Genomic DNA, 11,102 nt, shown 5'->3' on the forward strand with positions numbered 1-11,102 from the left:
GGCGCGCCTTCGTGACGCAGCTCACGGCGCAGGGGAAGATGGCGGTGCTGGGGGAGCGCGCGTGTTGGGCCACGCGACCGTTGTTGCCGGTGGTGCGGACTTGGGAACTCGATGCGCGGCGCTGGGTCCGGGCGCTGCGGCGCAGCCCCGTGAAAGTGGTGTTTCCATCAGGTCAGGTCGTGGAACGGAAGCCCGGTCCCGGGAAGCAGCCTCGGAAGGCGGCGGCAGAGGCCAGTCCCCGCGAGCAGCGACTGAAGCAGTCGCGTCAGGTGCCCCCATCCCAGACCCCCAGCACCTGGGAAGAGTCGGGGCTTCGCTATGATAAGGCTTTCCCCGGAGACAAAAGGCTGAGGTGATGTGTTCCTGAGGCTTGTCGAGTTTTCTCGTTTCTCTTTCCCCTCACAACGAGACCTTGACCTTTTTCCTCCCGTTGGAGGACCTCTTGAAGCACAACTCGCTGGTTTTTATTATGCACGGAGGGTAGGATAAGTGTCTAACAGTTCGTTTCTTTCCCCGCGAAGCTCTTCATGTCTGTTAGAACTAGATGTGTCTCCGTAACGAGGATGTTGGTAATTACCCGTCTTTTTGTTTCCACCCACAGCAGTGTGATGACAGTAGTTAAGTCCAGGCAATTTCGGGAAAAGCAAGGGAAGATCCTGTTGGAAGGTCGTAGGCTGATTGCAGATGCTCTCAAGGCTGGTGCTGTGCCCAGAGTTTTCTTCTTTAGCCGTCTGGAATACATAAAGGAGCTGCCCATTGAGAAGCTGAAAGGTGTTAGCCTCATTAAGGTGAAATTTGAGGATATCAAGGATTGGTCCGACCTAGTAACACCACAAGGAATAATGGGTCAGTGGTTATCCAGTGTGTCTCTAGAAGTAGAGGCTTGGGATTATTTGTTCATATTTGTCTCAGGGCAACAAATTTTATTGAAACCAAATTCAAAATATTACTGTGCCTAACCTTTTCTTAAGACACCCAGAAAAATACATTTCTCAAATCTTTGCATCTTGTATCTTCAGTGGAGACTCAAGCCATTTTTTTGTCATTTGTATTGTGGGTTTTTTATAGTCTCTAGGGAATAATCAGTCTTCCTCAGACCTTATTTTTGGGGGGTCACTTCTTCAACCTTAAGTGTTCAATTAAAAATTAAGAAAATGTTGGGAATTCCCTGGTGGTCCAATGGTTAGGACTCGGTGCTTTCACTGCTGTGGGCCCAGGTTCGATGCCTGGTCGGGGAATTAAAATCCCGAAAGCCACGAGGCATGGCCAAAAACAAAAAAATTAAAATGTTTACCAAAAGATTTACCCTCTATTTCCACAAAACCTCTGCCAGTGTGGTAATACCTATATATTGTTGACCCCCTTATTCTAGAAGCAGGTCTGAGCAGTAAGCTGCAATTTGTCGCCCGGTTTAGCCTGTTGAACAGGAAACCATGTCTTCATTTGATTGAATCCAACTCAAGATTCTAATAGACTGTTAGCACTTAGAAAGTCTTTTTTCTAAATATGGAAAGACTAAACTCTTTATACTTTTTTGACATTCAAGATATGAGAATCGAATGTGTGAGTGTAGAGATTTCTCTTAGATAGTAAGGGATAGTTGGGGCAGGGAAGGCGTTTTCTTCAAGATTCTAATGTTTAGGCCAGGGCCTCTCACACCAGTTGTGCATGCATATTCCCTGTAGTGGGCTCACTGTATAGCTATTAATTGGGAGCGGAAATTCTGGGGACAGTCTCTTGTTTCTGTAACCCAGCAAATCCTAGGAATCTGTGCCCCCGTGCCCAGAACTCTCCCATAGGGTGGGGACTTGGACTACTAAAGTCCTCCACTCAGTCTAAGTAACTATGCTCTTATTAGCTATAGTTGTCCTTGATAAGGACCCGGGTTTGATCTCTGGTCGGGGAACTAAGATCCCACAAGCCATGCAGTGAGGCCCAAAAAGAAAAAAAGAATTACTAGGTTACAGAATAATTTCATAGAGTGTGATTTTTTTTTTTTTTTTTAGGTAAAAGAAAAAGCACTTATATATGGGTAGATGGACATACATGTAGGGAGATGCATGGAACAGGTTCTGAAAGGATACACTCCAAGGTCGAAAGCAGTTATGAGGGAGAGGAGGGCACTGAATTTCTCGATCAGAATGTTTTCACCTAGTATGTAATTAAGAATACACAAAGAATGATAAATAAGTGAAAAGTCAAATTACTCCCCATGCCAGACAAATGAACCACCTTTTTTTTTCTTTAGGGATTTTTGCCAAACCTGACCACGTCAAGATGACATACCCAGAGACTCAGCTTCTCCACGCAGTGCCCATATTGTTGATTTGTGACAATCTCCGCGACCCTGGGAACCTGGGGACAATTCTGCGATCTGCTGCTGGCGTAGGCTGCAGCAAAGTGTTACTCACCAAAGGTAAGAGCACCTGCTACTGGGTGGATCGGGTGGCTGTTTGTAAGTGAGCTGGCTCTGTGGGCAGACGTGTGTATTTGAATCTTGGATTTGTCCCTTGGTAGCTATGTGTAAGCAGTATTCTGAATGTCAATTTCCTCATCTGTAAAGTGGGCATAACAGAATCTACCTGGTAAGGTTGTTCTAAGGATTAAGTGAGATGATGAATATCAGGTACTTAGCACTGTGCCTGGCACACTCATTCATGTTGATTATCTTTAAAGTTATTTTGACACCTGCTACGTTATTAAAGAACTTAAAATTAATCAGGGAAGAAACAGATGCTGGTTTGAACACTTGGTTATCTCCTCTCGTCAGAAACGGGAATTAGTAGCCTTGGTTCCAAACAGACTTGCCTAACAGTTGGGACGTGCCTGAAAGGGCTATTACAACCCGGGGGGAGCGGGGAAGGAGAGGATCATTCATCAGAAACAGTCAAGCTACCATTTGGTGTAAACTGAAGTGGTCCCATTGCTGAGACTCGCCTGAATTGCTCCTGACAGCTCCTCCTCCCAGTCAGGCCTTGCTGGGATGCATCTCTCCACTGGGATGAGTGAGGTGCGGGGTTCCATCATCAGTACCCCACTCACCTGCCTCACTGTTGAGACCTCGGAGAGCAGGTGTGGTCTGGGAATGCACCTGTATTATCCAGGCAGTGTGGTTTCCACATTGATGCTGGTGGATGGTGTGTGAGAGGTAGGGAAAGAGTAGGAACACTTGGTGTGGTGGCCAGTGCTGAGGACACCAGGATGAGGGGGAGTCTCACCTTGTCCCTTGCTCCCCACCGGTGGAGGGGTCAGACTAGATGGCGCCCCTCCAGTCTGGGCCCCTCTTCTGCCCGCCCCTCCTGTCACCTCTTGGCACACAGACCACTTTCCATGCCTTGTTCCTGTGGTTGGGGATCCATGTGAACAGTGTACATTCTGCATGTCTTTTTTTCCTTTATAAACTTGGTTTGCCTACTTAACCTATCCTGAAGTTTGACAGGCTAACTTCTAAGATAACTTACAATGAGGAGACTCGTGCTAACAAGTCAGGGAGGATACCGGATATGTGGTGCCCTGGTCCTGCTGTCTCCCGACCTGTGGGAAAGGCCAAGTGTCTGCTGATGCATAGAGGTGGTTGGGTTTAGCACGACTGCACGGAAGGGAGAGGAAGTGTGTATGGAAGCAAGGGCTGTGGCCTTGGTTCTCCCTGGATTACTGTAATTGCCTCCAGTCTAATTTCCCCATTTCTAGCATCTTCCTTGCTCCAATCCAGATTCAACATGGAAGCCAAATGTGTCTTTCTAAAACAAAAACCAGATTTTGTCACTACTTTGCTTAAAATCCTTCAGGGTCATTATATTGTCTTCTGGATAAAATCCTAAACTCCTCAGCCTGGCATACCCAGCCTCCTTTAAATTGGTCCTTTCCTGCCTCCGGTCTCATCTCCCACCTCACCCCCATCCCACCCCCACTCAGTAATTGGCCCAATTGCCTTACTTAGTTTTTCTTCCCACTTCTGTAACTTTGTCCTCTGACCCGGTCATTCTGACAAAACCCTCCTAACCTTCAAGATCCCGCTCAGTGTTGTGTTCTCAGGTGGTTTTTCCTGCTTCGATAGCCCTGCTTCGTACGAGAGTTTTCTATTACCTTGTTCATGCTTCTTTTACATCAGTTATTACTGGTAGCGTAGTCACCTGCTGAAATGTCATCCCGACGCCACTGCCCGCTCCATCATGAGCTCCTTGAGTTTGGGGACTTTAAGGCTCTCTCATCTCCTGTCCAATGTCTGGCACGTGTGTGGTAAATGTTTCTTTTGTTTGTTTTGTTTTTTTGTTTTTGACCTCACCACATGGCTTGTGGGATCTTAGTTCCCCGACCAGGGGTGGAAGCACCGAGTCCTAACCATTGGACCACCAGGGAATTCCCTGTGTGTGGTAGATGTTGAAGGGATGAATAAAATCTGTTTCAGCACTAGCAGGAACGAGTCCTCCAGTCCCTTGGCTGGACACCGCCATAGCTGGGGAGGCAGAGGCCTTAGCCACCAAGAAGGCCACACTAGGACACTTTTTGTTTTATCTCCTGATCCAGAATTAATCTGATTTACTTCAAAGTCCCCATGTCTGGGAAGGTTTGTAATGTTAATTGGATCCTTTTATTTTCTAGGCTGTGTGGATGCCTGGGAACCCAAAGTGCTGCGGGCAGGTATGGGCGCACATTTCCAAGTGCCCATCATCAACAACCTGGACTGGGAAGCAGTGCCCAACTACCTGCCCAATGACACCCGCGTCTACGTGGCTGACAACTGTGGCCTTTACACACAGGCCCAGGCCCAGATGTCTAATAAGGCCAGTGACTACGGCTGGGTATGTGACCGACAACCCCTAAAGTTTCACAAGTATGAGGAGGAGGAAGAGAATCTAGAAAGTGCAGCCAATAAAGGCTGGCTCCCTGAACTTGAGGTCCAGAGTTACGACTCAGACTGGACAGAGGCACCTGCAGCTGTGGTGATAGGTGGGGAGACCAGCGGCGTGAGCCTGGAGTCCCTGCAGTTGGCTGAGAGCACGGGGGGCGGGAGGCTGCTGATCCCCATCGTGCCTGGTGTGGACAGCCTGAACTCGGCCATGGCTGCGAGCATCCTGCTCTTTGAAGGGAGAAGACAACTGCGGGTGAGGGCGGAACACTTGAGCAAGGACGGGAGTTACCACTGAGAGGGGACGTGGAAGCCAGTCCTCGGTTATAGGTTGTCTCTGTGGTTACTGGAAAAATAAGAACTTCCCTGACTTTCTGCTTAGCCTCAAAAATAACAAAGGCCAAAATTCCTCCTGCGATCTCCATCTTCCCACCGACTTCTATATGTGTGTATATGTACGTGTGTGGGGGGGTAAGAGAGAGAGAACATAAGTAGATGCTCCTCATGGCTGTATGTTTTTAAAAACTGTCCGCCAAGGAGCATCTTTGTGCCCAGAAAGTTGCTGAGGGCATCACCTTGGGTAGGGAGGACCCCTCCCTCCGCAGCTGGGGGTGCTCTGCAATCATGGAGCGCTGGTTAGAGGCCGGCCTTGGTCACTCAACTCCTGTGATCATTGGTCAGTGGAAATTGACTTCATCCCTGTGAAGTGTAGACCAGCAGATTACATTAAAAAGTTTTATTTCGGTGTGGCCAGTGGGTCTCAATGCCTGTCTGTTCATCTTTGGCCTAGTGATGAGGACATTGCTAGGGGGTTAATGACCCAGGAAGCTGAGCGCTACAGGTGGTGGCGTTCAGTAGCTGGCTCTTCTTTTGGCTTGGCTGTGTTAATCTCTGTGATTGTTAATTCAGGCCATGACTTAAACACTGTTTATGTATGACACAATTTTTTTCCCCCATTTCTGGTGAAAGAGCTGATACCACCATTTCAGGTGGTATTACACCTTCTTAGCACTTCTGCAGATATCTTTTTGAGAACTTGGTTCAGAAAAGGAGGAAACAGTTCTTAAATCTTCAGCTTAATCCTGCATCTATCTGTCAGCAAAGCTGTACCCTTTTTACTAGCTTCCTGCTGTTAGTCCTACTTTGTATAACACTTTTGGTTAAATGTAATGACTTGTTTACATTAATCCCCCATCCTGCATAAACAGAACTGTTAGGAAAATGCCACTGTTCCTGGAGGCTGTGTGAACAGAGGCTTCTGTGAGGGGAGAGGCTGAGGTTCTGAGGATGAGAGCTTGGGGCCCTTGAGCCCACAACTCTGCAGCAAGACCCTGCTGTTCTTCTCTCTCTCAAACCCCCAGGGGACCAGGGCAAGCTGGATCCTTACTTACCAAGTGCCAGTGGGATGTAGCCAGGGACACGAGGGCCAAGGCAGATGGTAATCGCCGTGTGTGTAAGTCACTGCGCGTGTGTGAGGTGGGATGGCGGGAACCAGAGGATGGGACCTAGTCCAAGCAGTGCGTTTACCACCACAGTGAATGTGGTTGGAGTTGAGGACAAAGACACTAGCAGTGTAGTGTCACCACGTCCCTTCCATACAGTGGCCCCCGTCATGGTTGGGGTTCCTCGGGAGCCCTTCAGCTGCTCATCGCAGGGAGGTCCAATGCGTTGCAGCATGCCCAGGACGAACCGTGGACCCCTCCCTCCTCCCTTGGCTCGCCGAGCTCCCTGGTAAGACCAAAAGGTCACGCATGACCGTGCCCCACGTGGTGCCCCAGTGGGATTGCTTTGTTATGTTTGAGGGGAGGGGTTTTTAAAAGAACAATCTCTTTGGTTGGCTGTGCTCTCTCAGGCTGACTGGCCAGAAGCTGCTCTGGTGTCCCACTCTGGTCTGGGGCTGCCCAGGGCCCCGCACAGATGTTGGGTGACAGCGGCCCCCAGAATGTTCTTGAGACTCTCCATCCCTCATCAGCTTCTAAAAAGTAGAAAAGCCCACAGCCTTCATGCTGTGTTGAGCCCACAAAGGCTGGGGCCCTCTGCCAGCTTCACAGCTATAATGCCCGTCACACCAGCAGGCGAAATTGGGGGCGGTGGACACCGGAGAACGATACCACTCTATTGACAGTCTCCCAACACCTTGGAAAAGTGCTAAAGAAACACGTCACTAAAAAGAGGCTCGCAGAAACTAACACACACTCCACTGTAAAGCAATTATACGCCAATAAATATTTAAAAAAATAAAAAGAGGCTCATGCCTTTTCAGCATGAAACCAGTCTCTGGCAATTTTTGTCCCTGGGTTATTATTCCTGCTGGCTTTTATTGCAAAATAAAAACCAATGAAAGAACAACAAACCCATACCTTGTCTTTGTTTAGAAAAACAAAGCACCGCAGAAGAGCACACCTAGCAAGTCATTCTGTCATCCTGGGTGTAAGAAGGAAAAGACATTTACATCCCATTCACTTTATAGTCCATGACTTGTATACCATGCCTTGTGAGTTCTTTTTGTATATTTGTGCGTATAACTTAGCAGAGGGGAGGGCAAATTTTCCTTTCTTTAAAATGATTACAGGGGAAGCAAATGGTGAAGTTGTTTGCCTAGTGATGGAAATTAGCCATCTGGAAATTCTTCTCAGTTTTGAGGCCAATATTTATGTCACCATTTCCCCAGGAGACAGGATGAAAACTGAGCAGTATATGACAAGTAAAACACATTGCTTGGCTGAAAGAGAAGCCTTCAGAAGGTTGGCCAAGCTGCCCCTTGCTTTTGTGTTGCATGTGGCTGTAATGGTGATTTCTGCCGCAAGGGGGCAGTCACGCCTCAACCACTCCCAACCCTGAAGGGAAGGGTGGGGATTTTTCCTGGATATAACTTGTGAAAGAGGATGGAATCAAAAGTCTCCCTCCACCACAGTGGGCCTTTTGCAAGCTGTTTGTGCTCAGAGGTGCTAAAGTTGAAGACCCAGCCACGTTGTCATTCATTCTCGGCAGAATCTGAAGTATAGAACATTGGACCAAAAACTAGGGAGGAAATGGACAGAAGTGGGAAGTAGCTGCCTCAGAAAAAACTAGCACATCTTTTCCCCTTGAACGGAGCCTCTGGGAAAGCAGCTCTGGACTAATGCTGATGTCCCCAGGTGCCTGGGACTCACACTGAGAACCCACTGCCTCGCCCCGTTTAGAGTTTCAGGGCAGGGGAGGCAGAAAGGTCCTCTTCCCCCCCCCCCCCCCCCCCCGCCGTGGCTACTAGCTCATGTTAGAATCTCAGTCATTAAGGCCCAGAGGATAAACAGACCTCGGGGGACTGGTTTCCACTGGGGCCTTTTACCACCTGCCCCAGGGCTATTAGCAACACCCGATGTCACCAAAAGCTGAACTGCTCCACTTCTGTTCCACCACACGAAGACTCCAGGATCAGCACCTTGCCCAGGGTTCCCCGACTGGTGCTGAAAACCACGGCTGTGCTGTGGGCCCCTCTTGGCCAAGCCGCCTCCACCCACTGCGGGAGCAGAACTGACTGGCCCACCTGAAAAACGTGTTTTAAAGGACACACTCACGTAGACACCTTTAAACTCCAAGATCTCACGTCCTCTGCATCAGTGAACACGCAAAAGAAAGAAGCTAGAAGCCAGATGTGCTGCTGTGGGTGACTGACAGTCCCTGAACCAGGGTCCCGCGTTACCTTGCAGCAGCTGCAGGCGCTCATAGCCTCAGGAAGCCAGGCCGCTGCTCGAAGGCCAGGTACTGAAAATGTGCATACAGCACGCATGGTAGCAGCTCTGTTCTTCACATGTTTTGTAGGGAGGAGCAAGTTTTTTCAACTAAGGTCTCATAGTTGGAGAAGACCATCACCAAAGCTGATCCTTCCTCAAAATGCAAGAAGAGAACTAAGGTTGGGGAGAGATGTGGCTGTAGAAGGGTCTGGCCTCCCAGCCGCCCTTGCACCTCTGTGACCCCAGGCCGGCAGAGTGGCTTGACTGGCTGGGGACTTCGTATCCTCTGATATCAAAGGAGATCTGTTTGGGGGGACTGGGTCCTAATCATGCCTCCTCCCATATCCCACTTGTAGCCCGTGTGGGTGACTTACTTGTGTGATGCAAGAGCGCCCAGGAGTCAGACCTGAGACTGGCTGCCTTCCTGGGGCTGCACACTGGCCTACAGGCCTGGGGACAGAGGCTCTCATGAGGCGGCACATTATTGCATGGAAACCCTACAGCCCCTCAGAACAAGTCCTACCCAAATCTAGTCACACATTTCCTGACTCGGGAAGTGTTCCAGAAGGCCAAGAGGGTGAGGCATACTTAGGCTGAAAAATGCAGCAGAGTTACTTCTCTTCGTGCTTTCACACTTCGGCATACCTAGAATGTCCTGATATCAGATCTACCCTCGTAGAAGGAGAAGTCCCAGCCATAGAGTAGAGCCAATATAAGATTTCCCTATATCCGAGCTTTTTGTTTCCTGGAAAATATTCTACCCTTCACACATGCACCACTTGCTAATAATGAACAATCAATAATGAGGCGAGGGCCTTCCCTGGTGGCGCAGTGGTTGAGAGTCCGCCTGCCGATGCAGGGGACACGGGTTCGTGCCCCGGTCTGGGAGGATCCCACATGCCGCGGAGCGGCTGGGCCCGTGAGCCATGGCCGCTGAGCCTGCGCGTCCGGAGCCTGTGCTCCGCAACGGGAGAGGCCACAACAGTGAGAGGCCCGCGTACCGCAAAAAATAATAATAATAATAATGAGGCGAATAGACAACAGCCGTTTGTCCCCAAAGCATTTTCCCTTGAGCAGCCTGCCTGGAGGAAAGCAGTGGGCGCTCTCGTCCCTGTTGGTGTCAGCAAAGAGGGACTTAGGTTTGAGTGCTCACTGAACACAGCTGCTTCAGGGCAAATGGAAGATCCTGAGCTCTGGGCTGTCCTCAGTTCATGCCGCAGCACCGGAGAGAAGCTGCAGGGGCACTGCTGGACCTCCCACGATCCACACCGCTCGCCGATCCACACCGCCGCCGCCGCCGCCGCCGCTGCCGCGCTCAGCTCCTGCTCCCAGCGGGCAAGGGGCCTGGCCGAGGGGGAGGCGACAGTGAACAGAATGCTTGCGTGACTGGAGGCGCTGGACCAGCTACTCGCTTGGGCCCCTCCCAGGGCTGCCACTCCAAGCCCGCGGGCCTCTCCACGTGTACACGCACACGCGTGTGTAGTTCTCCTCCTCCGATGACCTCATTGGGTCCAGCTGCTCCGTTCCTGGACCACATTCTACTATGTCTATCACTGCAGAATTCCGTTTGCTGCCCTGGAACAAGGCCGCAGGAGGAGAGAACAGCTTTTCAGTGGCTTTAATTAGGCAACAGGAAAAAACACAGTCTGGCTGAAAATTACCACTTGAAGCTTGGCTGATGCCAGAAAAGCAGAACAGGCTCCCTGCGCCTGGATGAGCGAGTCATTGATTGCGAGGACACACTTGGAGCGGGGGTAGCAGGCAGCCCCCTCACTTCTGGAAAAGCAGCTGATTCTCAGTCGCCCTCTGGCCTTTACACCTGCCCGCTGTACATGCCAACCCACACACATACTTTTTTTCTTAAGCAGATCTTTATTGCTGGGGACAGGTAAAAAAAAAAAAAACTCGTCTCTGTTGTGAAAATGGGTAGAATCGGATCTGGAAGTCATTGTGGTGAACACAGATCTGGAACCCCAGGGTGGCATTTTTACAGCCACCATCCTGCCTCATCAACCTGCAGGGCACGGTCTCCCTTGCTGCGGGCGGAAGACCTTGAGTATGCCACAGCTGGCGTTTTAACCTGCTTCCGATCAGCGACAAGAATTTTAAGATATTTTGGAGCTGCTTAGTGGGAATTAAGATGCCACCCACTTCGTCTGCATCAATAACCTTTAAGATCTCTCGCACTGTAGAGACCGGGATTTTTCACTGGTGAGGTGATCCTCCCCCAGCATTTTCCCCCCAAAGTTGCCACCGTATAAACCAAAAGCACCTTTTTGGCAAACCTTCCCATTGACCTTAACCTCCACACCCCCCTCCAGAAGGGGAATTCTGGTGTCAAGGGTCCAGTTGACATTAGTGGCAAGTAGTTTAGTCGGCCCTGTATGGGCCGTAGAAGGATCAAAAATGACCTAATTTTTCTGCTGCAGTGACTTGCGAGGAGGACGTCTCAACTGGACTTTGTTTCTTTTGCCCCAGAAGGTTAAGTAGTTGCTAAGAGAGACCACCTTTGTTCCAAGGCCATCATGATACAGGGCACA

The 11,102-nt window shown here is 49.9% G+C and overlaps 1 protein-coding gene across 6 annotated transcripts; it reads left to right on the plus strand.

The window, feature by feature from the left end:
• The first annotated feature begins 12 nt into the window (after positions 1-12).
• On the plus strand, positions 13-7,119 carry MRM3 (mitochondrial rRNA methyltransferase 3). Of its 6 annotated transcripts, XM_067714657.1 has the most exons (5): positions 27-92; positions 172-352; positions 602-846; positions 2,249-2,416; positions 4,603-7,119. In XM_067714657.1, exons 3-5 carry the CDS (start codon positions 609-611, stop codon positions 5,145-5,147), a joined length of 951 nt encoding a protein of 316 aa, XP_067570758.1. In that variant the 5' UTR covers positions 27-92; positions 172-352; positions 602-608; the 3' UTR covers positions 5,148-7,119. The 6 variants fall into 6 exon arrangements, with proteins under 6 accessions (XP_067570753.1, XP_067570754.1, XP_067570757.1 ...); XM_067714652.1 differs by having other exon boundaries at positions 13-352; XM_067714653.1 differs by having other exon boundaries at positions 21-92; positions 172-846.
• The last annotated feature ends 3,983 nt before the right edge of the window (positions 7,120-11,102 follow it).

Source organism: Pseudorca crassidens, chromosome 19 (assembly GCF_039906515.1).
Source record: "Pseudorca crassidens isolate mPseCra1 chromosome 19, mPseCra1.hap1, whole genome shotgun sequence".
Taxonomy (NCBI): domain Eukaryota; kingdom Metazoa; phylum Chordata; class Mammalia; order Artiodactyla; family Delphinidae; genus Pseudorca; species Pseudorca crassidens.